Below are 21,016 nucleotides of genomic sequence, written 5' to 3' on the forward strand. Positions count from 1 at the left end.
TGAATTTTTATACCAAACTTTTTCATATAACCTAAGAAAGAGCAGAACTTTTTCTATAAAAATATCCTGATTTTAGAAAGTAAAACAGAATATGTATAAGCCGGAATAGCAGCTGGAAGGAGATACTACACTTAATTTGTCACCTTAAATTTCAGTTAGGACAAATAACCCAAACACAACTATTTCAATGAAAACACTGTGTTGGTCATCTTCAAAAATGTTAGAACTTATTTACACCTTTTTAGCAAATCAGATTTTGCAAGCAGTATACAAAAGAGATAAAAAAATATATTAAGAACTTGCCTTGTAAAAAAGAATTAATCCTAAAAGGAATCTACCAGATGTACCATTCAAGAAATATTTGCTGATGCCAATGTCCCCAGGCTGAGCATTAGATTTTGGGCCCTGTTTCAAGCAATTCTGCCTAGAGATAAAAGAAGCTACAGATTTTGCATAATTTTTAGGCTGCTAGGGGAATACCCACTTCCAACTGGTTGTTTTCTCCCCTTTCTTATGTCCATATGTAAAATTCAAGTTACTATAGGAGATGGGAAAAAGGATGGAGGAGTTTCTGCTGCAATAAAATGGAACAGATATGCAGTGAGAGTTGGACAGAGGTTACACAGGGGTCTGGAGGGTTACTTAATTGAAAAATGCAGACAGGAGCCAAAGTGTGTTACTCATAGTGCTGGGAGAGTTGCCAGCATGGGTTGTCCCAGATGTAGGCTAGTCACAGGGAAATGAAAAAATCTGAAGACCCTTAAAATTTTCCCTTTCTCTTCTTAATATTTGGATCCTGCAGGACTTTGGAGGACTAATCTGGAAAACAGGCCAATAAATCTAGCAAACTGGATCTTTTGGCAGGGAATTTAAAATAAGGATTTTTTTCAAAGAAAATGTGTAAAAAGGTTTTTAACTTCTACTCTGCTTTCCCGTACTTAATAGCCATATAATTTTTTATGACAGTAGAGTATGTAATCTAGAAGTTATCTATATATAGATGAAATCCACATCAGAAAGTCTAGAAAAAACTAATCTTGGAAAAAATATCCATGCTTTTTTTAAGATTTCCATGCCTTTGTTTCTCTTGACAAACTTTTCTTCATCTTCCAAGTTTTTCTCAAAATAGACATGTTCCCACCAAAACCTAGTTAAATCTTCCAGTTAACTGGAACCTCAGCCAATGCCATCAACCAGAATTTCATAATTTCCTTTATCTCCTACCTGTCTCTAGCCCATTAACTGAACCAAAATGAGACCAAAGCATGCAATCTTTCCTGGCCAGCTCGGTAGAACCACCTCTGTACCACCTCTGTGTCTGCTAATTATGGATCCTTTGATATCAAACTTTGGAAAATGGAAATTTATAAGGCAAAGTTTATTAGAAAACAAACACTAACTTCTTTCCAGCATTCTTGTGGGATTGTTTTAGCAGCTTAATGACGATTGCTGTTCTTACACCATATCCAAGCTTCAATGCCAGGCAATGGCAAGCCTGGCTGGGGATTTGGCTCAACCACAGTCAGTTACTCCTGCTGGAAGTTCAGATCCTGAGAACTGAGGATCAGGAGCAAAGAATATTTTTAGGGTCATAAGGAAATCATGTACTGGGGAGAAGAAAGGAGTTTTTAACAGTGAGAACGCACAGCAGAATCCAACATTCACCTTGCATTAGTTCTCCTCACCATAAGGCAAGAAACCCTCCCTGTTCTGTTGCAGAATTTTGCAAGTGATTTGGCTGAAAGCCCCAGAAGAAAAGATATCTAGCTGTTAAAATAACTGAGGTTTAACTTGCATACTGTAGTGTACTAAAAAGTAAAGGTACTTCTTCTGATTCATTAAATATCAATCTAGGAAATCACTCACTTGGTCTAAATCAGAAATCAATTCAGAGAATAATAGTTGCAGTGTTTCAATAAAATTGTAAACACTGAGGATTTCATAAAACAGAAAAGACAGAACAAGAACAAAATATGCTGTGTAATATCAAATTTGATCTCAGGCATCACTTTGTGTACGGCTTTCAAAGTAATGCTTCCATCAACAAATTAAAAAACATGTCTGTGGCATTTTGTCAGGAAAGGGATTAGTTTCTTGCCTTTGTCTCTGGTCTGCCAGTGACACTAAGGACATATGTAATACAGCAACTCAATAACAAAGATTCCCATGTGAGGCTGGAGTGCGTTGGTAGGCCTGCATGGGTCAGAACAGTGCTACGATGTTAGGTGGGATCCCAGAGGAAACAAAGATTTTTCAACCTCATGCAGAGCAGATTTGCTTCTTCTCTTTCAGCATCCCCAGCTAACAGTCCAGGGGGGCACTGGCAAGTCTCAGAGCTCTCCCACCACTGCCTCTAGCTCTGCTGTACTTATAATGCTGCTAGCACTGGTGACCAAAAAGGGATCTGACCATACAAGACTATTTCCTCCAAGACATTAATACCACAGCTTTCCTTAAACTGTTGATTTTTTAGTTAGACAGCTGTCTAAAAGGAAATATATAATGTATTAGTTGATGAAATCTGTTTCAATTTAAAGTTGTGAGCTAGCAGGAACGGGTAATACAATCCTCAGAAAGAAATAAGCTCTGTGTTTCAATACCAAAACACTGCATTAACATTCTGTTCACCTTTTATTGACACCCTGGCTACTTCTTAGCTTTGTATGCTAATGTACAAACATTGAAAAGAGACTTGCATGCAATTCCAGGTTCACAGATTTTTATGGAAAAACCTTTAGGATTTAATAGAAGGAACTTCTAGAGAAAACTTTTCAATATCCATCCCTAAAGGAAAGATATATTCCTCTGCTAAAATCATAAACATCTTTGAAAATTCTGTTAAAAAACTATCATACTTTATCCTAACTTTAGAGACATGCATTCTGCAATTAGGAGTTTAAATGGCTGCATAGTTTGACAGTTGGACTCAGTGATCTTAAAAGTCTTTTCCAACCCTAAATATTCTATGGTTTTGTATACACAATGACTATGTATGAATAATGATGTCCCCCCTTTACTTTTTCAAATGGCAGGAAATCGCTAGCTGATGGCTTTGAACAGTCTAATACTTCAGGGAGTCACATTCAGGGTAAAAATGAGAGAAAAACATAGCTCTTACATGCATAAATATAGCAGATCTAGAACAGCACAACAAAATGTCTTCCCACCACAAAATACTGAAATTCCAAAATCAAAACTTTCTGTGGCACTACATAAAGAAAATACATTTTTTTCAAAATTTTCTATAAGGTGAAAAGAAAGAATATGAAATTTCACTTGAAACTAAAATTAAATAATCCAGGTTTCTTCTGACTAACTAACTAACTGTATTACAGACTGGATGCACTAAAATTTAAGGCTTTGTTATTCTGCCATCAAATCTCACACTTCACAGGATATATGATCTGCATTTTAATGATTAACAGCAGACTTTTATGTCCTATGTTAGTAAAGTGTGCTTTTGATCCTCTAACAACTATTTCTCTAGCACAGACAACATGGCTGCAGTACAAAACAAACGATACAGGTTACAAATGGTTTTCTCAGTGCACGGGGCATCCCTGTGATTGCACTAGTTTGTTCTTTTACAAGTTTTAGTTTAATTTCCTGTGGAGGGAAGGAAGACAAGTAGTACTGCAGGTAGATATTTAGGGTAAGGCTTGCTCTGACCACATGCAGAAGCCACCCAACCATACAGCCACACATCTCTCAGCTCCTGCCTTTTCAACCCCAGGTATCTGGGGGGATTCACATACATGGTCATCCTCTGGGTAGGTGGAATCGTTTCCCACTCCTAATCCTGTGCTTCCCTAAAATGGGAATGTATATCTCCCTGTGAAAAAGATCATGCCAATGGGCTTTGGTGTCAGCAGAAGGCACTGAAGACACAAGTGCTCACCAGTAGCAATGAACGGGGAAAGGATTCAGAGCTCCCAGAGGCAACTTGTAGATGTTTAATGACAACGCTCTTGAGACCCGGCTTGTTTCACTGTACTGAAAATAGGGAAGACTACACCAAGCTTGAGCTGCCACCTCTCCATTTTCAGCTGAAACAGTCACTTCTCCTTATGGATTTCCTGGTTGCCAGCAGAGCCATGATTTACATGCAGCAAGCTTTTTTTTATGATGTGGCAACTATTTTCATTTTCAGAGGTGCAGTTCTACAACAATCTAATAGGCAAGCATGAGGAGGAAAGTCCGTGAGCTTCTTACAGTGCAGCTTTGCTTATTCTGCTGGTTGCCTCTCCTGGTTCTTGGCCTTTAGTTAAATAAGTTACATATTACTTTTCACACTCCTGTCCCAGAGAAATGCTATGTCAATATCCCAAGCTTCCACTGCCAAGACATGAGGCCAGCTAAACTGTATGAGGGCAAAGGTCCACCTAGCTCACAGCCAGAGCTCCTGATAGTAACTGGCAGCTGAAACAAGAAAAGGGTAAATACAAACAACACTTGTCCTAGGATGCCCTCTTTGATTTCTCTAATCTTGGGTTAGAAACCTTCAGGTCTGAAGGTTGCATTCAAATCAACACATGTAATAGGACCTTCTTTCCACCCATCCTTCCTTTGTTCCATCAGTTTATGTAACCACTGAAACCTGTGTGCTTTTGTGATCCAAAAATAGTTCATCTTTTTTTTCTTTAAAGGATTTTGTTGCCCCTGAATTCCTGTGTTACGGTCTGAGTGGTGATTGTCATGAATATTTTCCAGAGACAACGAGTAATATTTCCTGTTCAGACAGTCCACTTAATTGGTTGTTTTATTTATTATTTCCCTCTTGAATTTCCCTCAGTTTTCCTAGATGAAATAGCTTAATCTTGTAGTGTTACTGTATCCTTTGGAGATGGGATGGCCAGGACCACATGCACTATTTCACTGGCAGACTTGTAAGGACTCAGTGAACACTTTCTGCTTTGCTCTCCTCCTTTCCAAATGGTGGGTAACACTCTGCTTGCTATTCATCCTAATGCTGACTGCTGGGATGTTCCAAGAGATCTACCCACGTTTGTACTGCAATTCCTCTTCTGAGAAATAGCAGCCACTCACTACAGTGTAATATGCACATTTAAGCTTTTCCCTATATGTTACTTTTCTTCAGACTGGACTGTATCTGTATTTTCTTCACTCAGTAATGCAGTGCTGTGAGTGGTTTCTCCAACTTGTCAGTACATCAGCAAAGTTTGGCACCTTTGGATTTCAGCCCCCTTTCCATACTAACGACTCTGCTGAAGAGCACAGGCATCAACATCAATCCCCACAGAGTTCCACTGCAAATACTCCCCACTGTGAACATGAATCCTTTATTTTTATCCCTTGTTTCCTACCTTTAAAGATTTTACTTCTTGTACCAAGTAATTCTACTTTTTTACCCTTTTTACTTTACTTTTGCTTGCACATCCTATGCCTCTTAGAGAGCACTGAAACCATATTGTATTTTCTTCGTAGATCCACATATTTATGACTACAGTTTCAAACGTTTTTATCAGTATGGAAGGTAGGTTAACCTGGATGTATTTCTCCAGACATATGGAGCCTCTTTTCCAGCCCCAAGTCACAGTTGAAACATCCTTCTCCTCCATGATGAAGGTTAAATTATTTTTTAATTTTCATATACATTATAAAATTTTTAATTAAAAAATTGTAACTCAGAAATCATGATGACAGTCTGGCAGTTTCTTATTTTAAACTTACGAGAATAATATATGACCTTGATGATATGACACAATTAGTTTTATTGATTTATTCTGAAATCTCTACTTTTGCTAATGAAGTAGCAGCAAAATCTTTTGAGGCTCAATAACTCTTGAAAGTGTTTGAAGTGAGAACTTCTTTATGTTCTACCACAGCTGGTAGAACAAGATTGTTATGATCAACACACAGGCCATTTGGCTTTGCATTGACACTCATTTTTCTGCATTCCTCTTTTCTATTAGATCCAGTACTCTCTAAAAGAATTCCTGTCTAATGTGTTTTTATGAATAGTTTTTGTGCCTTGTGGACATTATTCCTCTGAATCTCTTTAGGTCTGCCATATGATACTGCACTAAATTTGCAATTTACATTCCTTTTAATTTTCTGTATCATATAGGACTATGCTTTTTGAAGCATGACTCTTACTTTTAATAGCCTCAACTCTCACTCTGTTATTTACAACACAGTTTGGGACGTTTCCGTGTGGGGAGGAGACTAATGGGAAAAAATGCTTTTTTGACATATAGTTTGACCTTTTAATATATTGTGTTGAAGCGGTTTGTAGTCCAGATATAAGCAGTGTCAGTCAACATAATTAGTGGAGATTATTGAGCAATTTATCAATTCAAACCTAGATGGATTATTTTAATCCTAATGTTAAAGACATATTATTTGGATATTGCATTAGCCTCCGTCTTCAAAGACTGTTCTTAGAATAGGTCTCCAGGATTCTCAGAATATTTATCTTTGTCTCCTGGAATCCAAAATTCCTTTAAGACACAACATCAGTTCTTTACAGCTCTATTCTGTCACTCCAATACTTTTTTTACTTAGACATTTTGCTTCCAGAAAGTGTTTAGTACGCCTACCAACACGTCATATAAATATGTTTGTTTACAGTTACACATTCTATTTAATCTATTCTATTTTACCCTTATACCTTAATTTCATTCTGAATTATTATGTTTATGACTTCTGCTTATATATGACTGCAGGTTTTAGAATACTCATTGCAACTTTTATCCCTGCATTTTACCAATTTCTGGTAAATTTTTAGTCCTAAGACAATTCATCTTTACCTGTGTCCTTCTCCACCATACCTCCTCCACTCCAGTTTTCTTGGTCCTTAGTTTTAAAAGCAAAATAAATACAACTTTCTGATTTGATCTACATGGAAAATGTGTACAGGTTTCATCTATGCCTTAAAAGCATAGCAACTGAAAATAACAAAACTGTTCTAATCAGATAAAAATAATAGCTTAGTCCCATTCTGCCCTTCATTTAGCAGTGAAGTGCATAAACATATACATATATATATAAAATGTAAGCTAAAGTTGTAAAAATGTTTAAAGGAAGTGAATCTTAACTTGCTTTGGTGCAAAGTCTAGACTTAAAGGTAAAGCGGTAGCTATTTCTCTGAATTCTCCACTAACACATGGAATGAATCATACAGAATTGCTAACAAGAATCTCTCACATTTTCATCATTCAATTTTGAAACTAATTTGGCTAAATGTTTGTTCATCTAGAGTGACAACTAACTGGCTTCAACCTGCCTCAAGCAGTTCTTTTGTAGTTCTTTAAAAATACTCTGTCAGAAAAAAATTCTCAAAACTGAGTTTGCTAGAAAATAGTCAAATGTACATTCTTCTCCTACAAGTTAAAGTTTATGTTTTATTATAATGGCATTCCAAAGGATAAGGAATTCCTTTTTTTTTTTCTTCTTTTAGGCTGGAAACACCAATGCTTTATTATACTGTGTCAAATTCCAGTAGCTCCTTCAAATGTAAAAATAGAAGACTAAATGAATAAGGCAATTCCTGTATTCAAGGATGTGTGAGAATATTTAATCTACATCCCAGCTTCTGAAATGGCAATATAAGCATTTTTATAATGTTTATTCATGGGAAAGCTCACTTTATGTAATGCTTGAGTATATTAAATGGTCAAAAGCATTCCATTAGCTGGAAGTTGTGAAGTCAGTGGGGTGGCTATTGCAGCATGTAGTGTCCTTGGAGCAATAAACTGAATAGTCAACAAAACAGAGGGGAGCTGGATGTAAGTGGAAGGTGCAGCAGAGCAAAATACGATACATTTTTAAAAATGTGTTAGATAGAGGGCAGAAACAAAGAAAACAACCACAAGCACTTGTCAAAGCAGGTAAAAACTTTTCATACTCCTTTCAGCTGAGGTGCAAAACAATAGCACCTGAAGATATCTCCAAGAGATACTTTTTAAGTGTCAAAAGTAACCACTTGTGTGACAGATTCCAATATTACTTCTGGCTGTAAAAAGTTCCTATAACTCATACTGCTTGGCTCTGAGTGGTATCAAAGATTCAACACGCAGAAACACCAGCTAGAGCAGACAGCTTGTAGAATAAAGGAGTCCAAAGCTGATGGTAACTGAAGTTCTCTGAAAATGTGGAGGCAGTACAGAAAATTTAAACAGCATTTCACAATGCATCTGTAAAAACTGGAGTCAACAAAATGAGTATCATCATGGAATGTAGCCATAAATCTCCTTTTAGCAATATGTGGTCCTTCAGCATTCAATCTCACTGAGAAAAGATAACAACTGTAAAACTGTCTTGCAGTTTCAGAAGAAAACTAGTAAAAAAGTTACAGGGACACCTATGAGTATCAGAAGGATGGGGAACTTGATGAGATTGATGATTTGAAGCATATGTGTCCTTAAATCATTGCAGCCTTTTTAACCTCTCCAATTTCAACAGTGAGGCAAAATTATGCATTGAAACCATAAGCCAAAAAGCTAACCAGAAGAAATCAAAGTAGAGGGGTGACTGTGATCAAACTCCTTGAGAACACAGAAATTGATATATTCGTGAGAACTCCTGATGAAAGAGTAGAACAAGGACTGCAGAAAGGTTTGGTTCTCATGAAGAAAAATAAGCTTTCAAATGATTTTCAAAGGGAAGAAAAGTGTTGGCCAGACACTCCTCATATCTTGAGATAAGTTTCTGGTTTTCAATGGAAAAAAATATGAGAAATGTTGAGTGAGACTTGTCTGACTATCTGTACATGTCAAGATCTAACCTAAGCATGATGACTGCCTTTAAGAGTGAGTTTCATCTCATCTTGCAGTGGTCTCCTACAAAACAGTCAGAAGGATCATATCCTTAAAAACCCTTGATTGTAAAGAGAACCCTAGTTGATGACTTCAGATATAGACACATAGACTTCACTTGCCCAGAATTAGGTGCTACAAATCACTCTCTCAGCCAGAGAGATCCCAACTCATCCCAGGTCAGACAGACCTACAAGTCAATGCATTTCAAAACATGAGCCACAAGACTCAGCAGTTGCCTTGCTGGAGGAAGGCAGCTCCTTTTTGAGATGGTGGGAGGAATCATCAGCCAGTTAGTGAAACCATTCCAAGTAGAAGTCCAAGTGGCTTCTCTTTCAGTCTCTTCCAGCTTCAAATCATAGAATGCCTTGAATTAAAAGGCACATTAAAGATCATCTAGTTCCAAGCCTCTTGTCAGGCAGGGACACCTTCCACTAGAGCAGGTTGCTGAGGGTCTCATTCAGCCTGTTTCAGGGCCTCACCACCGTCACAGGAAAGAATTTCTTCCTAATACCGAATCTAAACCTACTCTCCTTCAGTTTAAAAGCATTCCCCTTTTTCCTATAACTACATGCTCTTTTAAAAAAAAAAAACCAAAAAAAAAAGCCTCTCCCCAGCTTTCCTGTAGTCTCCCTTCAGGTACTGGAAGGCCAGCAATTAGTTCACCTTGATGTGTTCTCTTCCCCAGGCTGAACAATCCCAATTCCCTTAGCCTTTCCTCAAAGAAGAGGTGCTCTAGCCGTCCAATCATGCTGAAACCAGAATAGAACAAGAACCATCTATTTTTCTCTGCTTGAGGCAATGGAAGAACAAACAAAAATGACATAGAGATGCTATTAAGCCATAAACAGCCCAAGAGCAAGGATGTAGAGCTTTCAGAAAAGTATCTCAAAACCACCATTTTTTGGGAACTTATTGTATACAATTAATTTACCTATCTAGAAGGAGATTACCTTTTTCTTTAAAGTGTAATTCTTAAGCTAATTTCCTTCATCACTGAGAATAAGGCCACTAGTGAATGCAAAATCTTCCACAGTGGATGATAGCTATACAGTTTACATAGTGCATTTGAAAATCATTCTCAACATGATTAAAGCCTTCTTTTATATATATTCATCTCAGCTATCACCGGGGAGTAATCCTGCAGCTTCTAGATCATGCAATATTGTCTTTAAGCAAAGGGAGTTAGTATTTTCACTCATGGTTATGAAACAGTTCATATGTTCTGCAGTTCAAGCACAGCCAAAGATATGCAATACATACCAAAGAGAGGTTATATGCAAATACACAGAGTGATGAACCCTCAATAGTACCTTTTGCTTTGGCTTTCCTAGCTCTGTACAGAATATGATAACCTTGAATGCACTGAAATAACTTAAATTTATTGTGAGGAGCCAAAAAATGCTTTAAATGGTTTTATAAAGGATTAAATGTATACAATTGAGAAAAATTTAAATTGCTTATATTTTAGAAACGTAGAACATCTTAAAATACATTGCTTTAATTATTTAAAAGTGCTTCAGCTGCTCAAACTAAGTTACTTTAATTTGGAAGGCCTGTTGAAATATGCATAGATTTAAAATCTTTTTTAAACCGATCAAAAAATTCCTTCCCTTAATTCCAATTTTTCATTAATTAAAAATGTATTTCATTCCAATTGTTCTAAATGAAATTTTCAGCTAAGAACACCCTCATGCCTTTGATTTCAAACAGCAAAGAGCCACAATAAAAAAGTAAATTTTATTTTTATTTTGGATCTTTTTTAAAAAAAAGAAATAGACAAAAAGGCAGATCAAAGGCTCTGGAATAATATTCTCTCGTTTGCCACAAAAACATACAGTATACAGAATATCAATGTGAACTTGCCTCCTCATGCTACTGGGTTTTTCCCTAAGTTGGGTCTCCAAAATCCAGTCTCTGGAGTTTAATTTCACAGGGTACATTTTTAAAGAAAGTTCTCATTTTTCTTAAGTAGAATTAGCCTTTGCCCCAGAGCCTGAAGGGACTATTGTGATCACCTTGTTGGATCAGTCAGAGGTTCAAGATCCTACCTTCATGCAAAAACCCATACTACTTTTGAATGAACACAGAACACCTTTGAGGGGCTCATCCACTACTGGCTTAAGGACCATTTATGAAGCCCATTTAAGTGGCCTCTCACTCTTCTGTTGGATAAGATTAAGGGACTTCCCTCCATACCCACCAATGACAGTTTTTCTGGGTTTTATTCTTGCAATAAGAATAGCAGTGCATTTTTCATTTTGCTACCTCACAAAAACCTTCCAGCCTCTCAAGATCCTGTTGGCATTTCTCATGCTAGATCTAGACAATCACACAAATGTCTTTCATGCTGCCTAAACCAAGGACAGGCAGGTGAGATATTCTACAAGGAACTGGGTGATGTTTCACGATTGCTAGCCCCTTTTCTTGTGGGAGACTTCAACTTGCCAGATGTCTGCTGGAAACTCAACACAGTGAAGAGGCAGGCTAGGAGGTTCCTGGAGTGTGAGGAAGATAAATTCCTGACACATGAGTGAGCCTACAAAGGACGGTGCCCTGCTAGTCTTGCTGTTTATGAATAGAGAAGAGCTGGTGGGAGGTGTGGTGGTAGGAGGCTGCCTTGGGCATAGAGACCCCAAAATGACAGAGTTTACAATTCTTGGTGAAATGAGGAAGGGGGTCAACAAAACCTCTGCCTTGGACAATCCTTAATAACAAAGGAGTTCAGGAAACCTAGAAATACATTAAGAAAGAAATCTTAAAAGCACAGAAGTAGGCCATCCCCATGTGCCCAAAGATGAGCCGATGAAGGAGGAAGACTGGCCTCGCTGAACAGAGAGCTCTCACTGGAAAACAGAGGGAAAAAAAGGAGTTCATGACCTTTCCAAGAAGGAGCAGGCAACTCAGGGAGAGTACAAGGGGTCATTAGGTCATGTAGAGAGAAAATTAGAAAGTTGAAAACTCAGCTAGAACTCAGTGTGGCAACTACAGTGAGAGATATAAGATGGTTTTATAAATCAATAAAAATAGAGCTAAGGAAATTCTCTGTCCTTGGGTGTGGGGAAGGGGGAAAACATTGTAACCAAGGACCAGGAAAAGGCTGAGGTACTTGTACTTTCTTTGCCTCAGCCTTTAACAGCAAGACTGGTTATCCTCAGCCTCCTGAGCTGGTAGACAGGGTCTGGGAACAGAATGGAATCCCTGCAATCCAAGAGGAAGCAGCTAGTGACCCACTGTGCCACTTGGACACTCATGACTCTGTGTGAGTACAAAGGACCTGGCTGTGTTGGCTGACAGCAGCTGAACATGACCCAGGGTGTGCCCAGGTGGCCAAGAAGGCCAGTGCCATCCTGGCCTGTATCAGGAATGGTGTGGCCAGCAGGAGCAGGGAGGTCATTCTTCCCCTGTACTCAGCACTGGTGAGGTCTCACCTCGAGGGCTGTGTCCAGCTCTGGGCCCCTCACAAGAAGACATTGAGGGGCTGGAGTGTGTCCAGAGAAGGGCAGTGGAGCTGGTGAAGGGTCTAAAGAGCACATCACATGAGGAGTGGCTGAGGGAGCTGGGGTGTTCAGCCAGGAGAAGAGGGGGCTCAGGGGGGTCCTTATCATTTTCCAACTGCCTGAAAGGAGGGGTGGGGGTCAGCCTCTTCTTCCAGGCAACTAGCACCAGGGGAGGCTCAGGTGGGACATCAGGGTGAATTTCTTCCTTAAAAGGGTTGTCAAGCATTGAAACAGACCACCCAGAAAGGTGGTGGAGTCCCCATGCCTGGAGGTGCTCAAGAAATTACTGGATGCGGCACTTAGGGTTTAATTGACATTATGGTGGCCAGTCAGAGGTTGTATTCAATGATCTTGGAGGTCTTTTCCCATCTTAATGATTCTATGATTCCATTATCATATTAGGAACTCAGATTGTGTTACATCTGAAACAGATAGACATGTTTCTTTCAAAGTTGCATTTTTTAGGATTCAGCCCATACTTCAAAGGTTTCTCTTCTTGATGGGAACTTTTTTTTTCTCAAGGCGAGATTGTCCTCTATTTATTCACATTAAAATTAAAAATTAAATATTTTTGATTGCAACCTGTATGTCATACAAAAAGATAACTCTGCATAACTATCCTGCATTGTTACTGACTGTTAATGTGATATGATGTGATATATAAATTATGTTTTGACTATCAGTGAGGCTGAAAACTGTACCTTTCAGTTGTAAATACCAAGTGTTGATTAAAATTAAACTAATTAATTTTAAAATGGATACTTCAGTAGCCTTCAGTTAATTAATAACACTCTGTCTATATTAACTAGCCACACTAGGAAGTTTGATAATGTTCTACATAGAACTCACTACAAAACCACTAGGGTTAAACTGAAAAAAAAAATTAATTTACAGTTCTTAAAAATGGTAATAAGTTCTACAGACAAAGGCAAATTTATAGTCTCCTAGAACAGTAAAGCTTCAATAGTTGTGTGATATAGCTATCATATATGAAAATTCATGCAATCATTTCTGGTCAAAACCTCATACAATATAGATTGCTTGTCTGTATAATCTTGAAAATCATCTACAGAGTTCTTCTGTAAACATTAAGTTATTCGATGATAAAAATCTGACAGTTCTAGGCACTGAAGATTACTCACCCTTGAAGGTCTCACTGCAGTATAAATTACTGAAAAATGAATCCCTCGTTCCTGCAGATCCATGGTCACTCTTCCAATTATTTTGTCTGTAAATAGAATCATGTATAATTCAACAAACTGTAAGCTGAGAAAGCTAAAATCCTACAGTAGTTGGAGAAGTAATGAGCTAGATGCTTAAGCTTATTCAGTTCAAGCAACTAAAGTGCTCATTCTATCTACGTACAAATAGGATAAGACACACTCAAGTGTCTTGAAAAATGCACAAATATAAAAAAAAACCCCAATACAACAGTTCAGAAAAAGGGATGATTTTGAAATTGAAAAGTAAAACCACGGAAAATATACCCAAAAGTTTGAACTTTGGGCAGTTAAAAGCAGAAGCAGAAGAAATCACTTGAGAAGAGGATACATATACTGTTAGTCAAGTGACAAGTCAATAAATAAATAATCAAATTTAAGCAGCATTGTTCTGTGAATTACAAAATACATGTAACTACCACTGAGAAACAATAGTCAAAATATGGTGTTTAGTGTGGGGCATGATATGTATAATACTGGTAGCAATATTTATTTTGCCTTCTGTGGATTTAAAGCCTGCTTCTGCACCACCAACAAGACATATAAAATTTTCTTGTTCATTACATTGGAGGCCAAAGGAGAAATATGGTGAAATATTTCTGAAAAATGAAGAAGTCAAATAAGGAAGAGAGAGCCTTTCAAAGAGGTCCAAATATGCCTCTACAAAAGATCCTCCTCTAGTTCTGAAACCACAAGCAGTTGCAATAAATACTTACAACTAATACATTTTTTCGATATTTATGCAGAAACATGAACATCTGCTTATAAGGAACACAATAGTTGTATAGTTGAGAATAGTTGTGAATCATGTATTAGTGTTGTTATTGGGATTGCTTGAGAAGAAAGTCAGACAACTCACATTTACTGTTCCAGTGCCTTCTCACTTCTCATTTACGTACCAGCCTGGTAGATGGATATTTTATAACCTAGGCATACAAACTTCTCAGACTTTGAGGTTATACTTTACAGAAATTGTGTTTTATTTGCATTTGCTGAAATTAAGAGTTTATATTACTATCTCCTTTAACCACTTCCATTAAGTGTAATTATGGTGTCTTGGCCAAGTGAAATATTTGGCTTTTGTAAGAATTCAGGCATTGTCGTTTTCTATGGGGTTTCAGCTGAACTGATTTCCTCATATCAGGCAAGAATCATAGCTATGTAAATTTTTCTTCTAAAAATTATTGCTAAGAGGATCTACTATAAGAAATGTACTTAGGAAAATAACTGCCTAAAAACTACTGCCATAATTACATCAGTTGCAGAGATCCAAGACATTATATAATGTAGATTTTGTATTCTGGATTCATAGATTTTGGAAATTCTTTTCAGCCCTAGCAAAAATTTGCAGAACAAAAGAAAATAATATGTATAAAAATGCAGAGACTGACTTTGGGTTTTCTTTCATTAAAGCAACAAATAGCTTTCTGAAATAATGTGTTATTTGCATTTCCCTTCAGAAAGGAGCTACATGTAACTATAGTTACCAGTAACATCTATAACTCCTTCAGGAAGGTTCTGGAGGTAATTCCTTCATCCAGAGAAGCTTCTGTGAACATCCTTCTGACAATAGAGTTTATATAGATCTCTGTTTTGCCTGTGATCAGAACTCTACCTTTCTTATGAAGTATTTTCAAATTCTCCAAAGAAAAGAGATCAGACTGTCCATCATGTTTTAGAGCACCTAAATTAGGTGCCTACATGGGAACAATAGTGCAGATTCTGTACTTGGCCAAGAAAAGTGGCACATCTTCTCTATTCCACTCATCTTCTTCCCAATTAACATCTAGTTGATACTAACCAAAAAGCTGGTGTAGCCTTTTCTTCCATCCTCCCACAGATCACCTTTTAACTTTGCTTTCCCAAAACAAAGCAGCCTGACACAGCAGCTGTATGAGTCTACGGCGTGCCCTGGCAGCCAGGAGGGCCAACCCTGTCCTGGAGAGCACCAGGCTCAGCATCACCAGCCAGGCAAGGGAGGGGATTGTCCCGCTCTGGTCTGCACTGGGGCGGCCTCACCTCGAGTGCTGGGGGAAGTTCTGGGTGCCACAGTATAAGAAGGATATAAAGCTATTAGAGAGTGTCCAAAGGAGGGCAATGAGGATAGTGAAGGGAGCCCTATGAGGAGCAGCTGAGATCTGTTCAGCCCGGAGGAGACTGAGGGGAGCCCTCACTGCAGTTACAGCTTCCTCATGAGGGGAAGAGAAGGGGCAGACACTGCTGATTTCACCACTCGTGACCAGTGATAAGAGTCCAAGAAATGGCATGAAACCAAGTCAAAGGAGGTTTAGGCAGGGTATCAGGTAAAAGGTTTTCTAACCAGAGCTCTGCAGAGAAGTAGCAGAAGACCAAACCTGACAGAGCTCAAGAAGCATTTGGAGAACACTGTCAGGCACATGATGTGATTCTTGGGGTGTCCTGTGCAGGGCCAGGATGGACTCAGAGATCCCAATAGTTCCCTTCCAACTCAGCATATTCTATGATACTATTACACTAGGGCTTGGGAAGCTTATTCTTGAATCCATGCAACTGTTGAAAGAAATGTCCCATAAAGAAAAAGCCACTGTTTAGTTAAGACAAACATTAACCCAAGGCTCAACTACCCAGTATGCTCTGGGGACAGAAAATAGAACAAAATAACTCGTCTGCAATTCAGAGATGGAAACCCAACTGCTTGTTTTAGTATAAAACCCACTCATTTTGGTAGTACAAAAACAAACAGAAAAGGATACACAACTAATTTCAGTACTAAGGTATTTTCCCCTGTTTTTCAAATCTGCTTCTGATTTTACAGCCCCAGTTCTGAGCAGAAACAGTCATAGCCACTAAGAACACTGTTTAATTATCAGCCCACTACACTGTAAACCTCCAAAACTTCCACTTTGATTTGCATGCTTTATAATTTGATTTGTAATTTAGAGTAGTAAGTGAAAGCTCTGCAATGAGATGCCTCTCAGTACCATTTTCATGTATGGCACCTCTTTTTCAACCAGATGGTAGGCAAGAAAATTTTTTTATAGTATTATATTGAGAGATTCAACTTTAACAAGTAGTGTTTAATACACTGCAAAGCCAATAAAAGACTGATATCAAAGGCAAAGGAGGCCATCACTATTGTTTTATAAAGATTAAAAAGACATTTCCTATTTGTGCAGACACCCTTTGTTGAGATCAAGGCCTTGGAATTGCCAGATGAACCTGGCACATCCAGCTGACAGTGTGCAAGGTGAAATCGAAGGAGGCAGCTCAAGTAGCACAGACATGCAGGGTTTGGGCTCAGAGAATGAGTCCATGCCTGAAGCAGACATGAATTTATCAAGCTTACAATTTCATGACACAGACACTTAGTGCCTGATTAAAACTAAGACAACCACAGCTTATAAATACTGTAGAAGGCAAGTGGGATAAAAGCATTTAAATAGTAGTAGCAAAGCAAAGCCTGGGAACTAGAGAATACTACCTGCTCAAGTGAAAACACAGATGATGAAATGTTAGTTATGTCTAGGTAATACTACTTACCATTTTCAGCAACTGCTTCCAGAGTGGAAATCTCTTTTAAACCACTAGAGAAAAACAGGGAGAAAAATAATTAAAAATCTTTTCTAGGCAAGAATGATGTGAAACAGAAATATATGAAGATACTGACTGATAAAAGGATTACTGGCAGTCCCTCTGCTATCCTTTCATCTCCTCCTAATGACTCTTTTCTTCTGCAAAGCCATTAAAAATGTAAGGACGACATCTTCAGCTAATTCTTAAACCTGTCAAATTTCCTAGGCAGCAGAGAAGCCATACTACTGACACTATTTTGATCAGTCTCTAGGAAGCTTTTTTTCATTTGGTGTAGGCCCCTTGTTTAACATTTGTACAGGAGCTCTTTAAAATAGTTATCATGCCTCTTTTTGTGTAGTGACGTGGCAGCTAGAATTGCATTTGTTTAGGACACATTGATATCTGCATCTTAAACCAACATGTACAAATGCCCAAATAAGATGGAAAGAAGAATAAGCAGAAGAAGTTCAGCATCCATGCCTTGTATTTTCTAAATATGCATTCACCTGAAGGAACGCTGTCTCCCTATCTCTGTTAGATCATAGCCCTCATAGATCTGGAAACATGAAGAATTATAGCCCTCCTCTTCCTTCCATTATGATGGAAAATCAGGCTCTTTATTAGCTTCAGGTTTGTCTGTATGTTTATTTGCTTGCTTATTTATCCTTGTTAGTATTTTTGACCCATGGAATGCCCTCTAGCAATTAATTCTGTAGGTTAATCACGTGTCGAGTAAAATAATTGAGCCTTTCTGCTAAAAAGTGTGTTGCCATTTAGTTTTATTAGCTGCCCCTTTGTTCTCATATAATGAGGCAGACAAAATAGGAATGCGTGACTGCCTTTCTCAACATAATTCATCTATTATATCTGGTAAGCTCATCAGGGGATTTGAAAAACACTGAATTCATCCTTGTAAGAGAAACAATTTTGATAGTCCTACAAGCTTCCACTGTGTTTTTTTTTTTAATTTCCTCAATACAACCGACATTTTCAAAAGTTCCAAAAATCATGCACACATGTGGGTCAGTTCTGTTCATGATAAACTCCTACCTGGCAAGTGGCTGTAGCTGGACCACCAGTAAGTTTGGGTTAGATGCATTCAGTTCCAGCTGAGAGACATTTAAATTAGTTACATTTGTTAACTTCCAATCTCCTGATTCCTGAAGAACACTTAGGAGATTCTGGGTAGCCTTGCAGTCAACAGCTGGCAAAACTAAAGATGAAGGAGAAGACTGAAGAATTTCCTGTAATAAATTTATGAGAAGTTTATTTACTTGCTTAATATTTAGTTACATAATAATTAAACACAATCTTTTTTTAATGTATCCTTAATTTAATATTCAAGGTGAGTAACCTCCACAATAAACAGCATGTGAATTCTCACCAGCCTGATTGATGGTGGCTTACAGACTGCTCCTGAACTTTCTTGCAGCAAGCTTAAAGCACTCAGAAACACAAAATTTTTATTGTCTTTTCCACATGTATGGTAGAAGAAGAGAGACAGATGATGTAGAAGTTCTCAGACTAAGAGTGTAGTGGTTATGAACATTGCCAGAGGCAAAGCTCAGATTACTCTCTAACTAAATGCCCTTGGAAGTCAGAAAGATCCATGTCAGACACTTCCAGTTCCAGCAGCTCCACTCATACTTTGCATAATAAACACCCTGCATTTGTGTACATCCTGGTGGTACAGTACATGGTACAGAAAAATGTCTAATTTGTAACTAATTATTAAAGAAAGCTGCAGATTTCAGGATTTACAGAGCCTCTAGACACACACAAACAAAATTCATGTCATATGCTTTCCACCTTTCTACTCGCAGTACAAATTATAAAGCTCAGGCTGAATTGATTCAGATAAAGCATCAGGGTATCTTTCACTTGATTTACAATTCTGATAGTTGACTTCCTGATAAAGATGCTTGAGTTAAATGAATTGAAAAACACTCTCATTCTATAAATTTGGAACCTGCATAGTTAAAAAGCATCTTTCCAAGCATTTTTCTTGATAATAAAATTAACCTGAAATATTTGGGGAAACAAAATGCAAGATGAAGACTTGAAAATTATCAAAATTAATGTTTAATTAATCAATATTTAATGTTGTGGTGGGTTGACCGTGGCCTGATGCCAGGTACCAACCAAAGTTGCTCTATCATTGCCCTCTTCAGCTGTATGAAGGAGAGAAAATAAAAGGCTCATGGGCTGGGGAGAGTTCACTAACCAATTGCACAACAAAAACTGACTTAACTTGAGAAAATTAATTAAAATTATTGACAATCAAATCAGAGTATGATAGTAGAAATAAAGCTAATTCTTAAAAACATCTTCTACCCACCCCTCTCTTCTTCCAGTCACATTACCCATGATTCTCTACCTCCTGCCCCACAGTGCTAAAGGGGGATAGAGAATGGGGTCTGTGGTTAGTTCATCACACATTGTCTCTACTGCCTCTTCCTTCTTTGGGGAGGACTCCTCATACTCTTTCCCTGCTCCTCCATGGGGTCCCACCCATGGGAATCAGTCCTCTGTGAACTTCTCCAAGGAGAGTCCTTCCCACAGGGTGCAGTTCTTCATGACCTGCTCCAGCATGGGTCCCTCCCATGGGGTGCAGTCCTTCAGGAACAAACTGCTCCAGCGTGGGCTCCTCTCTCCACAGGTCTCTCCTGCCAGGAGCCTTCCCACAGGGTCACAGCTTCCTTCAGGCATCCACCTCTCCTGGCACTGGGTGCTCCATGGGTTGCAGGTGGATCTCTGCTCCCCCATGTACATCCATGGGCTACAGAGGCACAGCTGTCACCCCCTGGGCTGCACCACAGGCTGAAGGTGAATCTCTGCTCCGGCGCCTGGAGCACCTCTTCCCACTCCTTCAGTGCTGACCTTGGTGTTGGTTTCTCATACATTCCTCCCCTCCCCTCTCCTCTCCAAACACAGTTGTGTCTGTGCAGTAACTTCTTCTCCTTTTTAAATATGTTACCGTGTCTCTGATGGGCTCAGCCCTGGCCAGTGGCAGGTGCCTCTTCGAGCATTGGCACTTTTAGACATGAGGGAAGCTTCTGGCAGCTTGTCAAAAAAGCCACCAGTGTAGCTTGCCCACTAGCAAAGTCTTGCCAAGAAACCCAATGAAAATATGAGAAGATATTTTTTTCTTTGAGTCCTAGTTGACACCTTGTTAACTTTGCTTTTGTATTTTCTACATTTAAGTCTAGATTAAGTGTGTCATTTGACTCAATATTCAGATATTCAGGCTGTTACAGACTCTTTTCCTCTGATGCAAGTGGTGTGGTGTTCCTAACACTTTTCTCCTACTATTAATTTTTTCCTTTTTGTCTGTTCTTTGCTTACCCCTTTTCTGACCTGCTCGGGTTCTTTATAATTGCTCACATCTTCCTTCCTAGGCAAATACTATAGGTATTTTCACATTTCTACATATGCTCATATGGGAGGATTATGCAGCATTGTCTGATTTACCAGACTGATAGAAAAGTAACTGCAGAAATTAAAATAGAACAGAAAACACTGATGTTGTGTACAGGTCTTTGAGTAGTGTTTTTAGTAGCGGTTTTTTTCCTTCTGGAAGACATAGATAAAACATTTAATTTTGATTTGTTTACAGATTTGAATTTAGACCTCAAAGTCTGAGCAATTCAATGGTTTTGTTTTGTTTTCAATATTTTAATCCCTTGTCCCACAGCAGCAGCCAGAATGGCAACAGCCATTTCATCCAAAGATATATATTAAGCAGATTACTCATTTAATTCCGAATAAGATATAAAATGTATCATTACTGAGTAGTGTCTTAATTGTGCTTCTGCTCCTAACCAATGCTGCACTGCCACCTGTCTCAGCTTCCAGCCACTGGTATTCAGCTGCTTTTCATCTGAAGGGTAGACACAGCTGGATATCAACTCAACAGCCTCAGGCAGGCAGTCTGATCCCAAGCCTCTTTGTCCTTCTTGCCATTTGG

At 38.4% G+C, this 21,016-nt stretch overlaps 1 protein-coding gene across 1 annotated transcript in view; it reads right to left on the reverse strand.

The window, feature by feature from the left end:
• Positions 1–21,016, reverse strand: part of LOC131592162 (V-type proton ATPase subunit S1-like) — a 50,310-nt gene that overhangs the window by 18,810 nt on the left and 10,484 nt on the right. The window contains exons 4-6 of the mRNA XM_058863478.1: positions 18,100–18,293; positions 17,017–17,060; positions 13,420–13,505 (exon numbers count right to left, since the gene is read on the reverse strand). Of these exons, the coding sequence (XP_058719461.1) occupies positions 13,420–13,505; positions 17,017–17,060; positions 18,100–18,293 (324 nt within the window). The remainder of the gene's footprint in view (positions 1–13,419; positions 13,506–17,016; positions 17,061–18,099; positions 18,294–21,016) is intronic.

The sequence above is a fragment of the Poecile atricapillus genome, chromosome W (genome assembly GCF_030490865.1).
Source record: "Poecile atricapillus isolate bPoeAtr1 chromosome W, bPoeAtr1.hap1, whole genome shotgun sequence".
NCBI classification, from domain to species: domain Eukaryota; kingdom Metazoa; phylum Chordata; class Aves; order Passeriformes; family Paridae; genus Poecile; species Poecile atricapillus.